Source organism: Lemur catta, chromosome 17, assembly GCF_020740605.2.
Source record: "Lemur catta isolate mLemCat1 chromosome 17, mLemCat1.pri, whole genome shotgun sequence".
NCBI lineage: Eukaryota > Metazoa > Chordata > Mammalia > Primates > Lemuridae > Lemur > Lemur catta.
In genome coordinates, this window is record NC_059144.1 from 9,322,681 (window position 1) to 9,346,916 (window position 24,236).

At 52.9% G+C, this 24,236-nt stretch overlaps 2 protein-coding genes across 4 annotated transcripts in view; one reads left to right on the forward strand and one right to left on the reverse strand.

Moving 5' to 3' along the window:
• Nucleotides 1-948, forward strand: part of PYGB (glycogen phosphorylase B) — a 43,949-nt gene extending 43,001 nt beyond the window's left edge. The window contains exons 21-22 of one of the 2 annotated variants that reach the window (XM_045528840.1): nucleotides 267-407; nucleotides 783-948. In XM_045528840.1, the coding sequence (XP_045384796.1) occupies nucleotides 267-407; nucleotides 783-870 (229 nt within the window). In that variant the 3' untranslated portion in view covers nucleotides 871-948. Of the gene's footprint in view, nucleotides 1-266 lie in introns of both variants that reach the window. The other variant, XM_045528839.1, reaches the window with a different exon arrangement.
• A 1,671-nt stretch (nucleotides 949-2,619) lies between these two features.
• The window catches only part of ABHD12 (abhydrolase domain containing 12, lysophospholipase), a 69,582-nt gene continuing 47,965 nt past the window's right edge, over nucleotides 2,620-24,236 (reverse strand). For both annotated transcript variants that reach the window (XM_045528843.1, XM_045528844.1), the window contains exons 3-13: nucleotides 20,488-20,593; nucleotides 18,025-18,144; nucleotides 15,002-15,032; nucleotides 13,466-13,511; nucleotides 10,665-10,794; nucleotides 9,643-9,680; nucleotides 9,096-9,175; nucleotides 7,717-7,799; nucleotides 5,923-6,001; nucleotides 4,609-4,736; nucleotides 2,620-3,295 (exon numbers count right to left, since the gene is read on the reverse strand). In XM_045528843.1, the coding sequence (XP_045384799.1) occupies nucleotides 3,256-3,295; nucleotides 4,609-4,736; nucleotides 5,923-6,001; nucleotides 7,717-7,799; nucleotides 9,096-9,175; nucleotides 9,643-9,680; nucleotides 10,665-10,794; nucleotides 13,466-13,511; nucleotides 15,002-15,032; nucleotides 18,025-18,144; nucleotides 20,488-20,593 (881 nt within the window). In that variant the 3' untranslated portion in view covers nucleotides 2,620-3,255. The remainder of the gene's footprint in view (nucleotides 3,296-4,608; nucleotides 4,737-5,922; nucleotides 6,002-7,716; nucleotides 7,800-9,095; nucleotides 9,176-9,642; nucleotides 9,681-10,664; nucleotides 10,795-13,465; nucleotides 13,512-15,001; nucleotides 15,033-18,024; nucleotides 18,145-20,487; nucleotides 20,594-24,236) is intronic.

Here is a 24,236-nt window from a genome sequence, read left to right on the forward strand (position 1 = left end):
ACATGGGTCAAGGACCCAGATGGAGCCTGCCCTTTGTAGCTGCCCTGGGTACTGCGTGGGTGCTTGGACCCAGGAGGACTGGGGTGGGCAGATGTTAGGGAGGGTACCTGTGTCTGGGTTCTCAGAGGCTGTGGTTAGGACGGGCAAGGCTGGCTGATACATGTTAGCTTGGTTTTGCTTATTCAAGAGAAAAAATAACTTCACAAGGAAATGAAACTAGCTGAAGAATTTTCTTGTCTTAGCAACTAAAAATTGTATTTGGTCAGTTTTGTGTCTAGGGATTCCTGCTGTGGATGTTTTTGCCTGGCTAGGGATGGGTCAGCTGCTGTCCTGCCCTGGAACCTGGGGCAGGGCTGCTGCCCCTGCTGCAGACCTGTGCCCTTCTGTGACTCCTGCCATGTCCTGGGGTACGTTTCCTGCTGTGCACACAAGGGCCCATTGGGTCCAGAGGTAACTAGTTTCCACTCTGCTTGGACAGCAGGCCCAGGGCTGGGGGGTAGGGGTGAGCCCTTCTCAGCCTTGCCCCTCCCTGAGGCTGACGCTCCAGGGAAGACCTGCCTAGCACTGCCCGAAGGAGAGGGCAGGGAGCAGGCTGCTGCCTTCACTGTGGGGTTGTTGGGGAAATCAGGCAGAACCACCCTTCCAGAGGCTTCCACCACCTTGCATGTCGGGTCTGGGTTGCACAGGGAGGCTCTTCCTTTACCCCCAGGCCTGCAGTGCTTGCTAGGGAAGGTTTGTTCACGGTGCACAGCCTACCAGAGCCACTGGCGTCTTCTTTTCAGTGGGGGCAAGTTCTGGGGCTGTGGTCATGCCCTGGCAACATCTGCTACCCCATGTGGCAGCTCCGTGCGTGAGGCCGCACTCCCCTAGCCGGCTGTGGGTGACCACCACTGTACCACTCGCTGTTACTGCCTCATACGAGAAACTGATTAAACCGTTATGCCCGTACTCGGTAGCTGTGAGGTCTGTGTTTCATTCCCTGCACTCGGCGTTCGCTGCAAGGCTCCCACAGGAAGCAGCAGACACAGGCCTGAGGCCTGAGGCCCAGGGTGGTGCCCACACAAGGATGGGGCCTGGACTAAATTACGGCCTATGTTCTGGATTTCAGGACAGAAAGTTCTGATCCCCACTGTGTGCGGGACTGAGGCGTGTGGTAAATGGTACCATCTGGGGATAAAAAGAAAGTGTTCACATTTCTGGTGTGAATTACAGTGGTCCCTTTTTGCACCTGCTGCTTCTGCCACCCACTCCTGGCCTTGAGCCCCAAACATCCCTCCTAAATAGTGTAGCTGCAGACTAAAAAAATCAGGAGAGTAATGAATTCAGGGCTCCGTGTTACTCAACACGAATGGCAGGATGCTGGAGGGCTGTGGCCCTCCTGGCCGCGGCACCTGAGGGGCTGTGCAGGAACTGCCACTGCGAGGCTGAACTCGCATTCTCACGTCCCCACCACGCACCTGCTGTTTGCCTTGGTGGGAGCACCACGATAGCACCCCGGGTCATGCTTCCCAGGGTCTGTGGGCCCCTGTCCTAGAGCTCCCAGGACACAGGACACATGTCTTACCTTAGAGTCCACACATCCCAGGGCTGCCTTCTTCTGAGGACTGGTGCTAATCACAAATTGATCTTGCAACCCATCAGAGGGTCTAAACCGAGTGAAAAGCTCAGTTGCTCAGGCCAAGGTTATGAGCTAAGCAGCCACCAGGTGGGGCCCTTGGACATTGCTCCTGACAGATGGTGTCAGAGCAGCTGCAGCTCCACACACCCTTGTTGTTTCTTATTTTCAATCTGTTAAATCTTTATCATATCCTGCCTCATTCCTGCGACAGAGGATCTGAGGTAGCTTACGTACACAAAAAGGGGAAAGAAAAGACGACAGCCCAGGCGGACCAAGTCACCTCTGTTTGTTTAGTTGTCAGGACCACAGTGTGTGACAGAGCCAGGAAAGCCGCCATCCGCTCTGCACTCAGAGCACTGTTTGTTTCAGAGAGGGGCTGCCTGGCTCTGGCGACTTCTGAGGCCACCAACATAGACCACAGTTACACAGAGAGGCTATGGGGGGGGGGCACCGTGTCCCCAGTTCTGACGGCCATGCAAGGAGAGACGGAGCCCAGGGATGGGCGGAGTATTCCTCACAGTGCCCTGGGACCGCCCACAGCTGAGCTGCTGAGGGCTGAGGCAGCAGAAAACTGATGTGGTCTAATTAGATACCAGGCCGTGGGGCAGACCCTGGCCAGGAGAGTCCATTTATGTTTCAGCCCTAGTGTAGGAAAGGTGTGTGTTTTCCAGATCTGAGAAATCGCTGTAGGTAGCTCTAAGTGCCTCAGAAAGAAGAGGAGGTGACCTGCGCCACCCTCAGGGGCCCCCAGCCATCCATGCTACTAATGCCGGGCCTAAGACCTTGGAGAACAGGCAGGCAGGTGAACAAGAGCTCCCGACCCCCGCTGAATTTCTTTGCTCCCAGGACAGGAAAATTACATAGCCTGAAGACAAAGGGGAGGATGGTCAGCAAGAGGCCGAGTCCCCAGAGTCCCAAGTGGCTCCACAGCAGCCAGGGACTCTGGGAGGGTGGGGAACCAGGCATCACGGACCCTTACTTTGCAGAGAACAAGACAAACAGACCACCACCACGATTTTATTCTTAAATAAATGCTCAGCCTAAGGCCGGGTGAGGTGGACAGGTGGGCAGAATGGGAGGAAGTGCGGATCCCGGGCCAGCCCAGGGGGAGGCGGGGCGGCCGAGGAAGGCAAGCGGGTGTGCAGGCCAGGAGGGGACAGTCGAACCGCTAGAGTTCATTCTGCATGTGCCCAGAAGGGGCAGAAGGAACCTGGCCTCCCCATCCTCTGTGGGTGGTGGCGGAAAGCTCATTGTGGTCCCAAGCCCCGTGTGCCCTGCAGGGGTTCCCCATGTCCAGCTCAGGTAGTGCGGGATTGACCAGGTAGGTGACTGGCCGGCTGCTCTGTCGCTAAGTCTCCCCAATGAGAGCTCAGGTTGAGTGGCAGCAAGAGGGAGAGAGGGCCACATGCCTGCCACCCGGGCTTTCCACACAGGGCCATGCCAGGCCACCAGCACTGCAGGTCTGCTGGGGCCGTCTCCACCTGCCCTGCTGGCATCTGAGTCCTCTCTCCAAGTGCGAGCCGGGCTCCTGAGCATCACGGGTGCCGGCACCCCTGGGGCTCCAGGGTGCCGAGCTGCTGACCAGAGAAAGAAGAGAGGAGGGCAGAGGTCTTCATGCTTCCTTCCCACGGCCACGCTCAGTGCTGGTGTTCGGGCTCCGACTTACCCAGGAATTCCCTAGACAGGGGACAATCAGGAGCCACGTCATTTGAGCGCAGACGGAAGAGCCTGTCTTCTGCAGCCTCCAAACGGCCATCTGAGCGGCAGCGAGGAGCCCGTGAGGGCCTGGCTCTCGCACAGAAGACAGTTAAGCACAGCATAAAGGGCATCCACACGCGACAGGTCCCAGCAGCAGGAACAAAGACGAGGTTGGGCGCTGCTGCTCCTGACTGTAAACTTTAGAGCTCTGCTCTGCTGGACATTTTCTATAATATATTCCTTCTATAATGGGTAAACTGCAACCCCAAAGCAAACCCACATTCTTTCAGCTCACTGTCCCCTCTTAGCAGCCCACGTTGCTGTAGCAAAGAATGGCAAACCTCTACCACAAACACAGCTTTGCCTTGAACTTTCAAAGGCAGCTGGAGAAAAGCTGGTTTGAAGTAGAATTACACGTGAGATATACCTCATTGGGAGTTGATTCAAGCAACCAATTTCAGTCACCTGCAGGGAGAAACTGGCATCTTGACCTACTTTTCAGAGCCTACTGGCATGAAACACACAGCAGAAACAGCTTCCATGCAGCCCAGTGCTCAGGTCAAAGCTCTCCTGGGCTCAGAAGCCCGAGAAAGGTACTCCCTGTCTCACCCACAGGGAGGTTTAGCATCTTGCCCAAGGCCACACAGCCAGGTGGTGGTGGGTGGGGCCCGTGTCCTCTGCTGGGGAGGTGAGGTTGGGCAGCAGCTTGCACAGAAGCCGAGGGGGAGGGGGTGTTGCTCCATTCCAAACTCTGCCCTTTGCTAACACTGCCAAGGCCTCTCCCTCATACATGGGCTCTACCCAGGCCCAGATGGGTGCTCACGGCCCTCCGAGCTGCAGCCCATGTGCTGCCCAAGATTCTGGCCAGCATAGGGCCGCCAGGAACACAGCCTCCCTTCAAAAAGCAGCTGTGGACAAAGAAGTTTTTGAGGAGCGGTGACCCAAGAGGTGTGTAGGAAGGGACCTAGGCCCTGGCCCAGGAGTGGCTGGGATGGCAGTGTCTGAGCGCTCCTGCACGTGTGTGGCCCCTGTGACCCTGCACAGTGCACGTGCATGCCTGTGTTCCGCTGTGCAGGTCTACGTGGGCCTGTACAAACTAGGGAGACCACCTGCCCTGTCTGAACGCAGGAACCGCCCAGAAGAGAGGGAAACAGACTCTCAAACCCCTCTGCAATGGAAATAGAAGGCTCTTGAATCACTGTGACTCTCGGCTTCACTGAGCCCCCCAAGCAGCTCCCACAGCTGCCACCGCTGCCCAGACGAAGTCCCTAGGTGAGAAGTAACTGTCTCACCTCAGTATCCGTGGAAGCTCAGGGCTCTTGTAGATGTACTTGTGCCTGTAGCCGAGGTCTGAGTGAAAGGGGATAAACTGAACTTTGAAGTCTCGGAAACTTCGAGATGGTGCAGCGATGTTGTAGAGCTGGGGGAAAGGAGAGACGGAGTCAGAGCCCAGAGATGGCAGCCCAGCACGGAGGCCCAGGCCCTGAGGGAGACCTGCCTGGTGGCTTCCGCGTCAGTAGAGACCAATACAGGGAGAAGCCCAAGCCCCCACGCACACCGCCTCTGCTGCTGCAGCTGGCAGGTGAACCCTAGGCTTGGCTCCTGGCATGCCCACCACTCAAGACCTTCTCTCTGTCCTCATACCTTCCAGACTGCCCCTCCTCAGGGCAGCAGCCAGGTAGTGGAGCCAGGCCAGGTGCCCAGGGTGGGGGGCAGATGCAGGGATGGTGCAATCTCGGGGAGCTGGGACAAAGGGCGTGTTCCACAGGTTTAGCTGTGCACTCCTGGGCCAAGGCCACTCTACAAACTGGCTCACAATGTGTCCCATTCAGCCCCCTCCCACTGACCCTGGTGGAGAGGGGATGAGCCTTGCTGCACAGCTCTGCCTCCCCCACACCCCCGCTGCTTCATTATCTGTGTGCCTCGCAGAGCCCGACTTCGTGGAGCCTGTCGGGAAGCAGCGCTCTGAGCTGTGAGGCTGGCAAACACCCTCTAGGCTGACCCTGCCCTTGCCACTGTAGGGACCCAGGCGACACTCTCTTACCCTCTCTTGGCCACAAATCTAATCCTGCTTCCTGGCAGCAAAGTCAAAGCAAATTCAGCAAAAGCCAATGCTAATGCCCCACAGACAACACAGAATGCTGCTGACAGCAGTCAATCCCCAAAGCGAGACGTTTCTGCATCAGTTCTACCAGCTGTGACCCCTGCGTGGCGTTGGGAGACCCTCATCATCAAGGGGTTCTTTCCCTTCAGCCAGTAACTGCTGAGCCCTCCCAGCCGAGTCCCGAGTTGGCCTGGGCTCTGAAAAACACAAGCAGCCCCACCCTGAGAAGGACCCCCGTATGGGGAGCTGGGAGCCATCACCTATTTTTCAAGTTCCTCTTGTGGATAGTGTCAGTGGTCTGGACCCTGCCCCAACCCCGACACCAGACCTCCTACGCCCTGCCTGAGTGGCCTGGAGGTGATGCAGGGAGGACAAGGTGGCTTCCCGAGTGTGACATGGCCAGTACCTGGCCTGTGATGCAGCCCACAGGTGTCTCCTGCCCACCCAACCAGCCCAGCCCGCGAGCCAGCCTGCGTGAGGCCTGCTGCAGCAGGACACGTACCTTTTTGCCGAGCTGGAAGGGCACCACGGGGTCATCCTCGGCATGCAGGATGAGCAGGGGACAGGAAATGTGCTTCACACTGCGGGAGGGAGAGCAGCTAGACCAGGTGTCTACCGCGGACAGGGCAGGGTTGCCTGGAGCCCCTGCCCGTGGCAGGGGTCTGGGTTGGGGTCGGGGTGGGGGGCAGTCACCTCAGTGCTTAACAGCCTGAATCCTGCTAGGTTTATTTTTACTAGAGAACTAGAAGTTAATTTCTTAGTTGTTTCTACCAACATCTATTTCAGCTAGGTGACTGGTGTCAACCAAATCTAGAGATCAGTTCATTCACCAAAACCTGGCCCCTCCATATTTTCTGAGAATTGAAAATGATTATTTTTGCCAATTGAGATATTCTTTAAAAGTTTTTTATAAACTGAATTTAGATGAGCCAAAAAACTTCACGAAGTGAATGTTACTAGGAATCTGTTGGTAAAAAAATAAAATAAAAAATCAATACTCTTTATCTTTGGTGTAAATGACATTTAAGGTCATTTTAGCTCTGAATGTTTACAAGTGAATTAAAATTTTCAGTAGGTTCCACAGATCCAAATCCCGTCAGCAAGCCACATGACCAGAGTGGGCCGCCATGACCAGCCGGGACCTGGGCTCTCCTGGTCCACCGTCACTGAGGTGGGTGCGGGACCCGAGCCTCCACCTGGACCCCCAACAGGGCTGTGCACTCATGGCACCTGGAGCAGGACTCAGCCAGGGAGAGCTCCTGGCCCATCAGACGCCAGCCCTTGCACAGCCTGCAACTCTGCTAGTGGCACAAAGCATGCACTCGTGCTTCCTGGTAGAGCATTTCTAACATCTGCATCCCTTCGACCTGAGGCTTCTGGTACAGACCACTGCCCACCTGAGCTCAGGAAAGCCCCTCATGTCCACAAAACCAACCCGTGATTCCAGTGATGTGAGGGCCGGGGCTCACCCAGGGCCCCCACACTCTACCTGGCTCAGCTGGGAGGGTCAGGCCAAGGGTAGCTTCAGGGGTCACAGTGGTCACTTTTGTTTTTAAAAAGAAATGTAGTTTATTCAGATAATTATTCTTAAGTTCCAAAACAATAATATTTACAAACAAGCAGGGTTTTTTCCTTCTATTATTTGCTCAAATTTTAATTTGTTCTATTTTTAGTTTTAGAACCAAAACATACTTTAAGGGAAAAAATACTCCAATTTTTCATATTGTTTCAAAGGGTAGATTTTTAAATATTAACAATATTTAGATAAGGTTTCTTCTTTCCTTCTTTTTTGAATAAATGAAAGCCCATGAAATAAAAAGATCACAAAGATAATGTTAGCAAAATCTGAAAGTGGTTTAAAGAAAGAGTCCTTAACTAGGATATTTAACTTTTGGTTTACCTAATAGAATTATTTTTAATGATAAACTCTGCAATATCTTTATATAACCAGACATAAATCAAATGGCTGAGGCAAAGTCATTTTTTGAATAACAGCTAATATTACCGCTTTACTATATGTTCAGGAGTTTAGGTTTTGACAGATTATTTAAACAACTATACAGACAAAAAACACGTTATCTTAATATTGCTTTAATTCTGTCATCTTTTCAAATCCTTTAGTTCCTTCCATTGCAGCTCTCTGCTTGGCTCTCTCTGTTTACAGACCTGGCTGTTGGAGAACAGCCCTGAGTGTTCCGACTCCAGCCTGTTTGGTTAATGTGACCAAAGGGTTCATCCTGGGGGTGCTCAGTGTTTTTCTAGATTGAAAAGTTAGTTACTCAACCACAGTACTCACTTTTCATCATTTGCAAATTTAATTCCACTGCTTGTAATGGGATCAAGGAAGAACCAGTCAAACCCAGGGAAGTATCGATATATCTGAAGACAGATGGAAACCACTTTCAGAAGCGTGAAGATAAGCATGCGGAAGGCAAAGGCCAGGGTTCAGAGGGTTTAAGTTCATTAACTGTAACCGTAGGGCTGACATGTAGCCAAGAGGTTACTAGAGCTGTGCTCAGGGCCCCCCTCACTCCCACTGTGTCCTGGCTTTGCCAATGGGGCAGAGGACTCACCTACGAGGCCCCACAGACTGGCCATGGCAGAAACTGCCCCACAAACGGGGCTCCCACACCTTTCAGCAGAGGCCAGAATCCAGTTCAAAACCCAACTTCCCACAGATACCAGGGCCACCACCCCTGAGAAAATGGGGGTCCACAGATGTTTTCCTCACGTTATTTTGGAGAAAAGCAACATCAAAAAAGACAAAATAAAGGGCTGGGCTCTTCTGGTCTGCACTAGAGCAGCACGAGGCCAGGACGGATGGGCTGACACAGGCTCCAGAACACCCGGCCACTCAGAACACCGGAATCAGGAACGGGAGTGGGATGCGGGAGAAGATAACTAGCCGGGCTTTAAAAGAAGGTCTAAGGCTTTATTCCCAGCCAGGAAGGGTGAGGGCCAGGTGAACCGACTGGGGTTCACCTGGGCTTCAACCTGAGACACGATTGGGAGGCCACACTCCCCAGTCCCTGGTGCCCAGTTCCCAAGCGCCGTCCACGTGCAAAGCAGAGGCAACCAGCAGCTCTACTGCCGAGGCGAGGCACAGCCTCCAGGGGGCCAAGCCGCCCTCACACAACACAACTGTGACCTGTGCTTCTGCCTGGCTGCAGGTTATAAACTTCTCAGGCAGCTCCATACACAGACCAGTGCCTGGAAGTAGGATTAATTTTTAATAATATCTGTATTCATTCCAGTATTTAGTTTTTTATTTTTAAATTTTATTTTATTTTTTCGAGACAGGATCTCGCTCTGTCACCCAAGCTGGAGTGCAGTGGTGCAATCACAGCACACTGCAGCTTTGAGCTCCTGGGCTCAAGTGATCCTCCTGCCTCAGCCTCCCCAGTAGCTAGGACTACAGGTGCACACCACCCCAACCTAATTTTTTTTTTTTTGGAAGAGACAGGGTCTCCCTGTGTTGCCCAGGCTGGTCTCAAACTCCTGACCTCAGCAATCCTCCCACCTCAGTAGCAGACTATATGCCCATGCCATAGAACCTGGCCACTAGAGTATTTAAATAATAACTTTTGTAATTATTTTTTTCTATAATTATTTACTTAATAGCTGTTTTATAGTAATTATTTTAATGAAATAATTTTTAATAAAATCTATACTTACCACTGAAAACGGATGGCTCTTAGCTTCTTCTCGGATATTAGTGAATGGAGATTCCAATACAAGGGCATCTGGAGGCGTCTCTAGAGAAATGAAAAAACAAACAGGGAACTAAGCCATGGGCAAGAAGCTGACGACACAGATACAGGCCATGGGCTCTGACAGGCCCCTGGACAGGATGGTGAGCCCCGGCGCCTGCCCTGTGAGTCCAGCACTGCCTGCAGCTCCTCCACCCAGGAATCCGCCTCTGCAGGCTCCCGCTGAGGGCAGCAGGTGCAGGAGGCGTCCACCAGGGGACCTGAGGTGGCTTCGGCTGCTCCTGAGAACCACACTTGCTGTGCTGCTTATTGAGAGCCAGGCCTGCGTGAGGCTCCTCGGCCTCTCGAGAACCCTGTGGAGAGGGCAGGCGGGGGTCGGCCCAGGGTGTGCGCAGGGCCCCCCCCCCCAGTGCTGTTCCACGTGGACACTGAGCACGGGACAGAATCCGCAGCGGGGTCGGGACGTGGGCACTCAATGCCGTCGGCCCACGAGACCAGCAGGGCTCCCTTACCTCGCTCACAGAGGCGCCGCACCAGATTTGTTGCCACTCTGGGAAAAAAGAAAAACATAGTTCAGTTGAATTATAATAAAAATCGTTTTAAATGAGACTGTTTTTACACTGGAAAGTGCCCAGAGAAGCCATGGGCTCTTCGAGGCCACTAGGTTTCAGGGCAGAGTGGAGGGAGTGAAGAGGCCCCCAGGACAGAGGTGGGCCCACTGCCCGGCTGTTGGCTGACCCCTCGACCAGGATGGCAACGGCAGCCAGCCTCCTTGTCCCCAAGGTGCGTCCTGCCACCTCTCCTGGAGCAGCCCCTGCAGGACGCTGCCCTCCCTGCCGCTCTCCCCGCTGTCACGTGGGCACTGCTGAGGCAGACAGGAGCGCAGCAGCAGCAGGGCCTCCCCTTAGCTGGGGGAGGCTGGGGTCTGCCTGCGCCGATCCTGGGCCCACCAGCTGCCTCTCCTGGAGCTGCTCACTCTCCCCACGAGGGCAGGGGAGGCCCTGACCTGGACGCTTCCCAGCCTACAGGACACTGTCCAAGTGAGGAGCAAAAGGACAGAAAGGGCTGAGCCACTGCCCGAAGGGAAAGGCAGCAGGAAGGGGCGGTGGAGGTCTGGGGCCCATCAGGCCCTTTCAGACGCTCTGGGCCTGGCACCAGCAGAGAGGACTCAGGCTGCCACGGAGATGTGGAAATGCTTCCTGTCTTGCCTGTGTGAGAAGCAAGCCACCCACTTTCTCTCCCCCGAGCCCTGAAGACACCTCCTCAGGGCCAAGTCTCTTGGTGGAGACACCTCTACCTTGAGCCACTTGGGGTGAGGAGCTGAAGTAACTCAAAGCCTGGTGGTCTCTTGCAGTGCTTCACCTCCTGCTCCCCTCCATGGGGACAGGACAGGCTGGTTGGGACTAGAGGCACCACAGGGTCCAGAGGCAACCAGGGCACCCTTGGGGTTCTCGGCTCCCCTCAGACCCCTGGCTGGAGAGTCTCCTGCGAAGACCTGCTCCGCTAAAAGCCACATCCTGCCTGGAGCTCTTACCCAGTGCCCAGAGAATGGCCCCAAATATACACAGGGTTGTCACCACTTCTTGCTTTGATCCAGTCAAAAACATGGAGTGCGTCGTAGGTCATGCCCCGCTCAGATGGCGTTCCTATTGAGTCACCCCAACCTGGGAGGGAGAGACAGCAGGAGGACGTCAAAGGCAGCTCACACAAAACCCATGCAACACCTCCAAAGGGGCCCAGAGCCAGAGAGGACAGGGGAGCAGCCTGCCCCTTGAGAGCCTGAAGCCCACCCTGCTGCTGGGCACACAGCACCCCCACGGCCCCTCCGGCACTGGGGAGGCAGCCCCCCTCCGGGAGAGCCCAGCAGCAACCCTATCCTGCCCCTGCTGACTGGAAAACCAGAGATCCCCTCACATGTCCCTCTAAGTTGGTGAGTGCAAATTTGATTGGCAACAGAACAGCTGAGTCAACAAATATATCCCAGCACTTCAGACACATGCCCCGGCCAGGCCAGAGCCTGCCCATAGGCACTGGCATCCTCAAACCAAGGCCAGCGGCTCTCTCAATGCCCTCTGGAAGGGGTGGTCACCCTCTCCCTCTTTCTTAACAGGCAGGACAGACCAGTCCAGGGCAGTGGAGTCTCTGCCATCATCATCCTCAGCTCTATACTTCTCCCACCTCCTCACCCTGTTATGACCCTGAACCCAAATAGCATCCAGTGCCCTCGACAAGTCCCCATGGGCAGCTGTGCCAATGGGGGTCGTCAGACACGCAGTTGTGCTGGCACTGACCAGACACCACGCTCAACACCAAGGAGGCTTGGCAGGGGCAGCCACACAGCAGAGCACTGACAGGCCCCCAGAGAAAGCCCAGCCTGCCCAGGGACCAGAGTGAGCCCCAGGGGACAGGACAGGGAGTGAGGAGTTAGGCGGCTGATTTCTGGGTTCAAGGCAACCCTGACCCAGAAAGGGAAGGGGGCTGCCTTCACCTTAGGGCCAAATTAGCATCTTATTTGCATAACAGAGGAAAAGTCACCATCTCCATCTCCAGCCCCAAACTACAACCTCCCCAAGGGCCCCTCGCCTAGTCTGCAGCAAAGGTCAAGTGCAAGCAAAGGTCAAGTGCAATTGTCTTGCACAGCTTGTCTTGCAAAGCTCAGCAGTGAGTCATCATCAAATAATCTGAAAGCAACACAAAGTTCAGCAAGGGCAGGCTCTGCAGCGTAAGCAAACCCCACCGTTACTGCAGCAGGATTGGCCCTTCCGGGGCCTCACACACACCAGAGCGGGGAGAGAGTGATGCCAAGGGCCAGGGCCAGGCTGAGAGGCGCAGGACACCCAGTGGGAGGTGGGGACACAAGACAAAGAGACAGATGCACTGACAGACACACAAAGAGAAAGAGACAGAGCAAAGAGTCAGAGATGGAGCTAACTGGTCACTTAGAAATGTGGAGACTCCTTGAGAGCTGAAAGGAGAAAGTGCTGTGGGGTTTCACCTCGTGACCGAGTGCAGGGGGTGAGCAGAAGGAGGGCTGCACCTTCTCACTATCCTAAGGCCTCTAGAGTGTAGCAGGGAGAGGAAGGGTCTTTCAGCACCCATAAAACAGTAAGAGAACAAACTACTTTCTAGTCCTCATTTTGGAGTTTTTCCCAGCCCAGAACTTTCATCCTGACGGGACTTTCTTCCATGAAAGAGCCATCCCTGCGGTCAGCAGAATGGTGGGCCCCCGACACACCCACATCCTAATCCCTGGAACCTGTGATGGCGTTAGGTTACGGAGCTGAAATGGGGATGACCCTGGGTGATCTGGGTGAGCCCACAGTAATCACAAGCATCCTCGTAAGGGAAAAGGGGACACAGGGGGGTCAGGGTGATGGAGCCCCGAGGGGCTGTTGGGGGGGGCCTTCCCGGTTCTGAACACAGAAGGTGCACAGGCCGAGGACACACATGGCCTCAAGAAGCCGGGAGAGGCAAGGCGATGATTCTCCCCTAGAACCTCCTGAGGGAATGCAGCCCTGCCAACACGTTGATTTTAGCGTAGTGGCTAAAGATTTTGAACTTCTGACCTCCAGAACTGCCAGACAACAAATCTGTGTTGTTTTAAGACACTACGTTTGTGGTGATGTGTCACAGCAGCAAGAAGGAACTAATATGCCTCACGACCAGCCAACAGCCACTCTCCCCCACCTGCCTTCCTGTCCCCAGAAGGTCAGGGCAGGCCAACCAAGCTGATCCTTTGGATCTTTCCAATGAGGGCTGTATGGAGGAATACACTTAGGACACACTCTCTGTTAATACAAAGTATTTCTGTTGCTCATTGAGAAAGAATGTTCTTAGTACACATCAAACTGAGGATTCTGATCTGTTCAATGGCAAACCCTGATTCATTCAAAAAAAGCAGAAAGGCTGAGGGGGCAGAGAAGAATCTATCTTCTCTCTTAATAGTTCTTCCTAACTTCAACAGGATAAGCTCTGCTGAACCTAAAACATGTCTGAAGTCCAGCTGGGGGAAAGTCTGGGTTCAATAAGGAAAAAAGACGATACTTTCTATGTTTAAACTAATGCGGATGCGGCATATGCTGGGGGCTCAGTCGCTGCGTCCCCTACCAGGAGGGGCTCCCTGGGCATCTACATCAGTGGGCTTTGCCAGGAAAGCCAGCACCCAGGACACGCATCGGAGCGCCCCACTGTGCTTCCCCACCACCGTGACACAGGTCTGGCACAGCAGAAGCAAGCTGCTGGACCTGCTGGAGCCTCTCCAAGGGAGGCCTGTCCATCAGATACCATCGGATGAAATGGGAGTGCGCTCAGATGCACTTTCAAAGGAAATCTCACCTCTGTAGTCAAAGGTGACCACATGGTAACCAAGGGAACTCAGCACCTGTAAAGTGAAAAATAAACATCTTTAGCAACAACAAATTCAAGCATCTCGGAGTGAGAGCAACTTGCCTCTTACTAAACCCATCCAGCTTTCTGTTTTTGTGCCTTGCACACAATGGGAAGTTAATAAAGACAGTCAACGTGCTATCTGATTCCTGACTGGACCTTAGGAAACCCAGAGGCCAACTGCTGGCTTCCTCTGCCGGAGGAATGCGGGATGTCTCTTTCTGCTGCTTAGATGGCTAAAGGCCGGGGACAGACCTCTGCAGTTCCCAGGATAGCAGCTCCACGTTCATGCTATGGGGCAGCCTCAGTCGGCCTCCTCTGGGGGCAGACAGCTCTTTGGTACTGCCAGCACAACAGGAGACCCCCAGGAGGAGGACCCGACTATACTGAGACCCCACCTAGGGACCCCTACTGCAACCTAGTAGTTCTCAGATGTTAAGCTTTTGTTGAATTTTTTCTGTTATTTTTTTTAAAAGCTCTATAGACTAGCTGACCTCTCCCACCAAGATCACTCCTCACATGCCCTGCTCCTGCGCCCTCACTGGGGTGTGCCCGGAGGGGAGGTGGGAGGCTGCCTTGCCACCACATCACCCAGAGTTGCTGCTCTCCCTCTTTAGGAAGGGAGCTAGGGTGCTTCCCCAGCACAGCCTGCACACTCCCTGCCAGCCCCCAGCCCCTCGCAGAGCCTGCACCTCCAGCCAGCCTGCTCCAGAACTCCTTGACCTCGGCAGGGATGAATTAGTTCTATTAACAGAAACCTCAAAAGAGGACCAATGATTTCTCAGGCACTCCCCTCTCCTGACTTGATCCAATTTATCTAAGAGGAAAAACCCTCCAACAGCCCAGAGCTAGAAGTACCAGACATCTGTCTGTGCCCCTTTCTGTCCTGCTGGCCAATGCAGACATCCTTGGGAGGAGGAGAGGGATGCAGGGTGGATGGGCCTGAGTGGGCCCTGGCTGCTGCTCCAGCAGCATCTCTCAGGCTCCAGACCCAAACATCCTGACGAAGAAAAAAACCAAACACAAGCGAAGGTCTGTATGCCCTGCCACAGGTGCCCCCTTTACCTGGGGAGACCTGTGGGTACCTCCACTGAGTTGGCCTGGAATCTGATTCAAGTCCCAGCCGCACCTCCTGCTGGGGTGAGCATGCAACTCGGCAGTCAGTCTAGCTCCTGGAGCACATGGTTTCTCTTTACATTTCACATATGAGTAACTCAAAATTTAACCAATTTCAACTGCCTTTTATATAGTTTGCCAATATCTGTACACGGTCCACCAAGTCCACACATTCTGACTCGGTGCCCATCCTTGGAGGTGGTATGATGGGCATCAGCCAAGGCACTACCTTTCAGCGCGCCCACCAAAGGCAGAGTTAAAAAGCCCAAGAATAGTCAACTCTCAAAATTATTAGTTTGAGTGATTCCCTTTAGCTCCTGCCTCCTGGAAGGAACAGCCAGGGACTGTGCTTGGGGTGTCTGCCCTCACCTTGTACAGCTCCACGCGGTGGTCACCTCCTCTGGAGAAGGAAACAGGAAGTGGGCATTAGTGCATCTTCTCAAAGCCTCGGGCTCCAGGTCGATCCTGGGGAGTCCAGGACCTTTATGACTCGGTCCCCAAACCCCATATGCAGGAGGGGCTGATGGTGGACGGGACGACCCCTCCTCAGGTCCCCAGAAGTGGCCCCAAGCTTGCCTGTGGCAGCACTGTGCCAACAATGGGCAGTCTTAGCATTTTGGAGAGATTTCTTAATTATTGCTTTTAATTTTATTTTCCATAGGTAATGCATACTTACAGTCTCAAACTCAAAAGACACAAAAGGAAACATAGCAAACCCCACCCACTCCCGCCTCCGCCATCCAGCCCCTCCCAGCTTCCCAGCATCCAGGGACCACCTACAATGATGGCAGCTGTGCCCCTATGAGTACCTGAACTTTCTGCATTTCACTTCTCGTTCAGAAATCTGCCTGGCAGTGCCTCCCTGTCCTCATCTTGGGGTCATCTTGGCTCTTTCCCACCTAACTTCTGTTTGCTGCTGTGGCCAGCCTGTGCTACACCCCTTCACATACGTGTGCCCTGTATGTGTGATACGCTACTGGACATGGTGGTATGTGCAATCCTGACCTTGACGGTTGTTGCCGAATCTTTCATCAGAGACCCTTGTGTGTGGGAGGGGCCGTCTGTCAGCCCCCAGCAGATGACTGCTTTATTGGGCACGTCTATTACTGAGGCTGAGTGTGCTCCGCATGCACCTGTTTCACGTATTTATACTTCCATGTCTGAGGCCTGTCTAGGCCCTCTTCCCATTTTCTGACCAGTTCTTGGCCAAGTATTACTGTGGACAAACCCCACAGCAGGGACAAGGGCTGCCCAGGAAAGGAGGGCATGTCAGTGGGCAGGGCAGGGTGTGAAAGAGGCTCACCCTCTCCACACTTCTCAGTTATTTCCCTTCTTTTATAAAGAGTAGTCTGACCATTTCGGGCATTGCAGGCAGTTGTGGGGAGACAAGGATGAGATGAAGGAGGAAAACCAAGAGAGTACAGAAACAAAACTACAAAGGAGGAAATACTGCAAAATGTTTTCGGTTATCATTGCAAGAGTTCATGGTGGCTCTTTTCTAAATTTTCCAAATTCCCTCCACTGAGCAAAAAGGAAGGAGAGCTCAGAGTCCAGGGAGAACTGGATGGTATGACCCTGCAGACTGACAGAGGCCTTCTGGGGAGTCTGGTCAGAGAAGGGGCTTGGAGAGCAGGGGTGAGGCCCTCAGGAGGCAGTGGGTGCACGCAGGACGAAGACAGAGGCAGGCAAAAATGTGGGGATGGCGAGACCTGCATGCAGGGAGTCTCAGGGATGGGGAGGAGACAGCAAACCTTTGGAAGTCATGGCATTCCTTCCAAACCTGAAGTCATAGGCAGGTTCTGTCTTGTCTTTTACCATGTGACTGGCACTGCAGAACTGAACCTTATTCACAGCTTCATAGCTAACCACACAGTGTTCTCATTTATAGAAAGATGCTGCAAGAGCTGTTTGTAGCCATTTGCTCTTTAAAAAGCAGAAGAGAAAGCCGCCGCGGCTTGTTCCAGACAAAGAGGAAAGCAAATTGTGCAGCACATGCATGATTCAGTAGCTGAGCACTCTGTTCTTGGCACAGAAACCACCCTCGAGGGCCATGCCTCTGGGCTCTTTCAGCAATGCCCTCTGCACTGCTCTGCCTCCCAGACACCCACTGAGGCCTGGTATTCTCCTCCAGAAAGGACATCATTGCTCTCCTTGCCTGTGAAATGTCTGCCCCCAAGCCCCCAACATGGCCTGGTGCCACACTGGCCTCTCCCCTGGCCCTGCCTCTTGCACAAATGCAAGGGAGCACAGAAGCAGTGACCCTGGTGGTTTTCAAACAGCACTTTCTCTCTCCCAGTCCAGGCTCCCCACAGAGGCTCTTCTGAACAACAATCACGTATGGAAGGGGCACCGTGCTGTCTCCAAGGCAAGAAGACGAACTCTAGTTCAAGCTAGCCTGAGGGAACAGCCACTAAACTCACTCAGAAAAAGCAACTGGGATAAAACCAGGCAAGGACTTGACCCTCCACAGAGAGTACGTAGTTCATCGACAGCCCATTGGGGTGCTGGGACACTGCTGTCCCATGGCCAGAAGCAGAGAGCTCCACAGTCGGACAACCTGCAAGGACTGGCTGACTAGTGCCCGCATGCTCAGCGGGGGTCTCTTCACTGGCACTGTCTGCCCTCAGCGCCACCCCCACCCCTTCTCACTGCCTATTTTCTAGGAAGTGCCTCTTCCTCCCAGGGCTTCCCAGGCTCTGGCTTCAGCCCCCTGTACCTAGAGCTATCACTCAGGTAATGCAGACCTGCCTGCCAATCCTCAGACCTGGCGACAGGCGCTGGCAAAACCAGCTGCAAGTGAGTCAGAGATACTATTTCCCCCAAGGACGTGACACAGCCCCAGTCCAGTGTCATCACGACCCCCTACTCTCTGAGAAGCCTTGCTCCCTAAATCACACACCGGCAGACACTTTTGCCCTTTGAAATTACAGCAGGAATTAGGAAACATCCCCCTCTGGCCGGAGGAGCTGGGTCACTCTGACAGACTCAGCCTCCTCATCCCAGCCCAGGCTGGAGCTCCAGATAGGGGTGTCTAGACAGACACAGCCCCCCACATTTGCTCAACACCGTGGTACCCCAGGAAACTGGGCGGTGTCCACTCTGCAGACCAGCCCTGCTGACCCCTTGCACATAGCCCTACTTGGCTCTGTGCCTGTGGGATCCCAGCTTTGTGTGAAGTTCACCTAAATTCCACCTTCCCCAACTCTGTAAGAATCTGCCTTTTCCTTTGATCTTGGAATGCTCCCCTCATTGCAATGGGTCAGTAAACCTGATTTTGTGGGACTGTGGGTTTGCTCCTGGTGGTCTTGAGCCAACAGGACCAGGACATTCCCACCTCAAAAAGGAGCTATGCTCTGCAGGGAAGATATACAGAGTGGGCTCCTCTGCCTCACCTGGTACCTGCATTCCCATGCAGGTACAGAATGATAGGGTGGCTGGAAGCCAAGGCATCCTCATACCACATCTGGTCCTTCCCTTGGGCGTTCTTCCACCAGACGGTGGGGATGGTGTGCCTGGAGGCAGAAGCAGAGGGGGAATGGTCAGACGTCCCTCTGCACTCAGGATGGTGACTGTGAGTGGGATTACTCAGCTCAAGTTCCGACAGCAGGGAACAGCAGACCCCATCTGACTACAGGAGGACTGATGGGGTAGGGTGGCAAACTGTTCCAGTCACTAGAATAAATAACTATGCAACTGCAGGCTGCCAGGATGGCTGACTGCTTCAGAAGGAGCATTCTCTGACTAACGAGCATCTCTTCTGGGCCACAGAGGCTTGTACTGGTAGCAGTTACTGGGGTAGGGGTGGCAGATGGCTCTCCTGTATCAGCTGGAAACCCTGCGAGGTAAGGTCCCGACTGAATCACAGCCATCCCTCTGCTGGGGCCTGGCACAGAAGTGGCACTTACTGCATTCTCGCTGAGTAATAGCACTTCCCCCATACTTAACATCCAGTTACCCCTCACATTTAGTCAAACTGCCCACAATTTAACTCGAAATGGATTTAAAATAGTACCTGCTGTCATGTGCTATTTCAGCAACACTGATCTTTGTGAGCTACACTAGAAAACCTGGCCGCCCTTAGCACACCATTTCTAATGTCCAGCACCTTCTGATTTCTGATTACAAATCATGCTCACATCCCATGCCCGGCCAGGCACTCAGAGGAAAACCCTCCTTTAGAAAGACACTAAGCTTAACTTTAACTCAGGCCAAATTGAATACCGTTAATCACTGGCTGGGAGGTTTTTCTGTAAAACTTATTCAAATTCATTCTGGACACCAGTGACAAGAATCTTTAAAAAAACTAAATAGCCAACTTATTTTCTAGATCCTTAGTTTCAGTACCTCATTTCTAATGTCTCTCTCTGATCCCGTCAAGAGGATCATGTGTTGGGGTGGTTCTAGCCACTATCATTATCACTCCCATGAAACTATAAACCTACGGGATAGCACTTTAAAGGTGCAGGCAGCTAATGTGCCTCTAACAGCCAACCTACCCTAAACCCGGGGCTTCTCCCAGCCAGTGGGACGAGACTCCATTCTGGGCCTCTCCTCGCAACTCCCAACAGATAAGCTGATGGCCAAGAGTGGTCCTCAGGCTTCCTCTGGGCCTTGAGGCTCTCCCTGCAAGAAGCTGGTGGGAGGGTCTGACGAGGTGATGGTGAGGGCAGCTGGTGCCTGGAGCTGCTGCTGCCCGAGGGCCCACAGTCCTCAGCACATCACAAAGTATAGCCTTGAGACTCACCATTCGGGTCATTAAATAAAGCCTTACGGGGTAACTGATAATTTAAGCAGATGCTGTTAGTGCTTCCAGACTAAGTGTCACCGCCACAAACAGCCCTCCTGCAATGCCTGCAGACCCACATCAACCAAGGGGCTGGCCCATTCCTCCTCAACAGCTCTGTACAAAGCAGGTCAAGCTTCTGAGGGAAGACAGAAACCTCAAGAGTCCCACAGGCACACTCTGGCCAGTAAGTGCTAGATTCAATCAAATCAGAACATGACAAAAGCCTCTAATCCCAGCACCAACTACTGAGAACAAAAATCTCCCTTATTGTTTTATGTTCTTTACCAAGGACCATTATTAGAAATGTCTGAACATCCTCTCATCTGCACTGGGAAGCTACTCACAGCATTTCATTTAGAAGCTTCTCACATACACAGTGGTTTTCTAAGACAGTGGGAAGGCACATTATGGCTGTTGAAAAATAAACCCAGCTAGATAAAGGGGCAGTGATTTGAACTTGCTTCTGAGAAAAAAAAAGGAAATGCGACAGTGAGGTTGGTCAATTTTAATTCAATTGGTGAGAAACACCACTTGTACACAGAAGAATGCATTAAAACATATTCCAAGGAGACAAAGAAAAGTCACAAGGCTTAAGTCAAATTTGAATTTTATGGCTAAAAACAGTAAACAAAAAATGCCAGCATCTCATCATCAACTGCTATGAAGTACTCTATACAAAAAGAAACAAAGCTGTTTTCAATATCTAGATGTTCGTTTCTCTGAAAAAATATATCCAAACCTGTGTTTGCAATTCTGTGCTTATATTCTCTTTGTTTCTTGCTTTTGTTTTTCCTAGAAATAAGGTTCTGTAAACATAACCTGGTTCACAAAGCCTTGCTGCTTTGAAAATCTCAGAATAGAGTTTGGTGCCATTTCATCCTGCACCATGAGGATCAAATTCAGCTGAGATCTTTCCTTTGGAAAAGAGACAAGATAAAAATGAACAAGTAACATCTCAGAGGCCAATGTCAAGGACAACACCAGCTAAGCCGTGCAGGTCCCCTTCCTATGTCCTGGAGGGGCCCTTGGAGCTGGCGCTCAGCCCACAGCCAGGTCACTAGAGACTCACCAGACTCCAATAGTCACGTCTTCCTCTGGCTGGAGGTAGTAGTTACAGGTGTGATTCAAACCTTGATCCTGTGGTTTTTTCAAGTCAATGAAATAGGGAACCCTCACTGTAAGGGGCAAAGAGATGGAAATTAGCATTGGTGGTGGTGGATGGACACACATATGTACACATATACACACACACTCACACATGTGTATTCACACAGCAGAGGTGAAGCTCTCAGAAAACATCAAGTCCTTTTCCTACACAATCCTGGGAGACCCTGGCGCCCAGCCTCAGGCGGGGAAGGGGCCCAAGGGTGTACTGGAGCACTGCTGGAGTGGACAGGGACAGACACTGCAGCAAGAGCAAGGTCTGAGTGGAGACTGAACCCCCAAGGTTGTTCAAGGTGTGAGAAGATGCAAATGAGGAAAGGAAAGACCCTGACAGGCCTGAGGGATGAGCGGGCCTCCTGCTGGGGGAGGCTGGGGATGAGGAGGCTGGCGGGCTGAGAAGAGCTGAGGTGAGCCTCAGCTAAGGGTGGTGCCAGAGTGGGGTGGGAGGCACAGCGGGAAAGGGGACAGAGCCACAAGGTAAAAACAAAGGTAAAACAAGGTAAAACGGGATTCTGAAGTTTCTAGTACTGTCACTTTACACAGGATGGCACAAGATGACATGTGGGGCCTCAAAATGGATGCACCCACAGGAGCCGGTTCAGAGCCCAGCGAAGTCCAGAGGAACGACACAGCAGGACTCCCACATTCAGCAGGCCAGCTGCCAGTAGGGCCCCAGGTGAATAAGGTGGTGCCCCAAGGTGGAAAATCTTGGGGCCACTAGACCTGGAGGAACCTCCAGGACATGCAGGTACATGGCAGGAGCAAGGAACAGGCAGTAAGATCACCTGGGTGCTGTGATCCCACTTTATTCTTATAAAAACAAGCAAACAACATCAACATCAGCACTAACACTCACATGTGGCTCGGAAAAAATATAGAAAGACAAGTGCGAGCCTGTTAACAAGGTTTCAAAATGTGTGTGTGCTGAGGGGGTGTTTAAGTTTTTTGTTATATACCATTGTACTTCTATTGCTTGTGATGAACACAAATTTTGAGATAAATTGAAAAATGAAAAACTTAAAAAAAAAAAACCCCAGAAACCTTGCAGTGAGATTTACTCACTGTATAAAATAGCAATTCCCAAAAGAGGCAGTTGACAAAGAGCAATAGAGTCCTGACTTCGAGCTGATCCCACCCTCCAGGGGGCAGAAGCCACAGCAGCTGACAGTTTTCTTGAGTGAAGACAGAGATTTCATTGACAACCTCCCACATCCGTGTGGTACACTGCATATCTAGCCCTCACTTCCTCAAATGTCACCGGGGCTCAAGGGACATGTGCTGAATAAATGAATCATCTGACTCTCGAGGACATGGGGACATACTGCTTCTTTCCCAGAAACTCCCCAAGCCCCGAGACAGATCCTGCCACCAGGCCTGCTGTTTGTACCTCCAGCATCTTAATCCCTCTTCTCCAAGAAGCAGCTAAATATTCCAAGCTTTAATGACAAGTTTCTCTCCAAAGAAAAATGGCAAAGAAGGTGATGCTACATCCCCTGCGCACTCCAGCTGGGCTGGGGGCCACGCACTGTCCGAGGCAGGCTGCTACCACTGCCACCTCACAGCTCCTCTTAGGTCGCCGGCTCACACAGGACAGAACTGGATTTGAACCTGGGCAGCCCAACTCCCTGGCCCTCGCTCTTGACAAGGTGGACAGGAAGTCAGAAAGGAAACTGACTCAGATCCTCAAGGGCCTTGAAGGCCCTTGTGGGCTGACTTGTGTCCCCTAAGAAAGATATGTTAACGTCCTCACCTCTAGGGCCTAAGAATGTGACCTTATTCAGAAATAGGGTCTTTACAGGGGTAATCAAGCTTAAATGAGGTCATCAGGGTGGACCCTAACCCAATATGACACATGTCCTTATAAAAAGGGAAACTTGGACACAGGGACGCACACAGAGGAAGACCATGTGAAGATGCTCACGTGAAGATGAAGGCAGAGACTGGCGCGATGCATGGACAAGCCAAGGACTGCCAAGAATTGCTGGCCCCACCAGAAGTGGAAGAGGCGGGGAAGGATTCCACCCCAGCCTCAGGCCCTGCCCACACCTTGATCTTGAACTTCTGGGCTCCAGGACCATGAGAGAATACATTTGTTTTAACCACCCAGTTTGTGGGTTTGTTAGGGCAGTCCTAGGAAATGAATGCAGCCACGCGAAGGAATTCAGATTTTATCCTGGCAATGGGACCGGAGAAGGCCTGGAAGGCATGTCCATTTCACGTGCCATTTCAGACTGTGGGAGCCTCCTTCTGCCACCTCCTTTCTATGATGTCACACTTCTGGAACCAAAAACTGCCACCTGATGTGCAAGCTCATCATTGACAACCACGAGGCAAGATGACTTGCTCAGTAAAACTCTCTGAATATCCAAGCCTGGTGCCCACTGTGACCCCACACTCAGACCCACTCACCAATCTGCCTCCGACGCTGGGACCACCCCCGCTCCTGCCAAACGGAGAGGGCATTGCCGAGGGCTGAGGGTGCTCGGCCTCCATGGCTCAGCTTTAGGCCTCCCTTGGGGCTCTGTCCGGAGAGGGGCTAGGCTATTGGACCGCAAACTGAGCATAGCTCCAAGAGGATTCCCTCGCTACTGCAAGGTGTTTTACAGGGATTAGCAGCTAATCCAGAAAGCTTCCACCCACAAGAAGTCTAAGAACCAGAAGCCAAATTCTACTTCAGGATAGCCTCATTCCAAGAAGCTGGTATTACAGTTCATGTTTATTCATGTTTTAAAAACAACCATTAAAAGGAGGCACAGCAACTGCTCTGCAGTCCAGCAGACCCCACCCTATGCACCTCTCCTTCCTCAGCATCACCTCCAACTAGCGTAATGTGACATGAGGCCTGGCAGGTCTCAGGGCTCATACAGCCCCAGAGAGTGGTGGCTTAGGAACTGCCTGGGTAGTACCGCTGTGAATGAGCAGAAATGCCTCAAAGCAAAGGAATAAGGGCAAGCGGCGCAGGAGATATGCTGGCCTGAGTGGGATCCACCTGGGCCAGAAGCACGGCTGGCTCACTCCTGTTGGCTGGCACCAGGTAAAAGCCATGCCCCACTGACCTCCTGTCTGGTCTGATCCCCTTGGCCACTGACCCTTTGGGGCCTCATGACTCTGGGATGCGGGCCAGAGCCTACCCTGCCCAGGTTCCTGCTTCCTGCACAGGCCTTAGCTGGGAAAGAGCACAGGGCCCCGTGGCAACCCGCAGAAGCGGACCCTGGTGGTGTGCTCCTCCACACTCCACAGGCGTGGTCTAGCTCTCCCACCTCGCTCTCACATCACAGGCTCACCTCAAACGGGGCTTGGCTGTACAGCCCAGGAGCCCCACATGCAGCCCCAGGCCCTGTGGGCAAGCATGGCCCATTTAGCTGCAGGGACCAAAGCCTCTGGCTTCTCCTTCTCCCCCAGTTTTCCATTACTCACCCTCTGACCACGTCCTCTTGTATAACGAACATCAACGGGCACGAGTTAGAAAGAATCCTACATGGGTGCCCCATGAAGAACGACGGAATGAGTGTGTGAATGAATGGAAAACAGCCTGCTCTGTCATATTCTCTTTAGCTAGTCTGGAAAATATCTGCTAGGGGGAAAGGCTGAAACCACTGAGCAGTGATGGACACTTCTGACTGCCTGAGGATCTTTAAGACAGGGCTGCCTCTC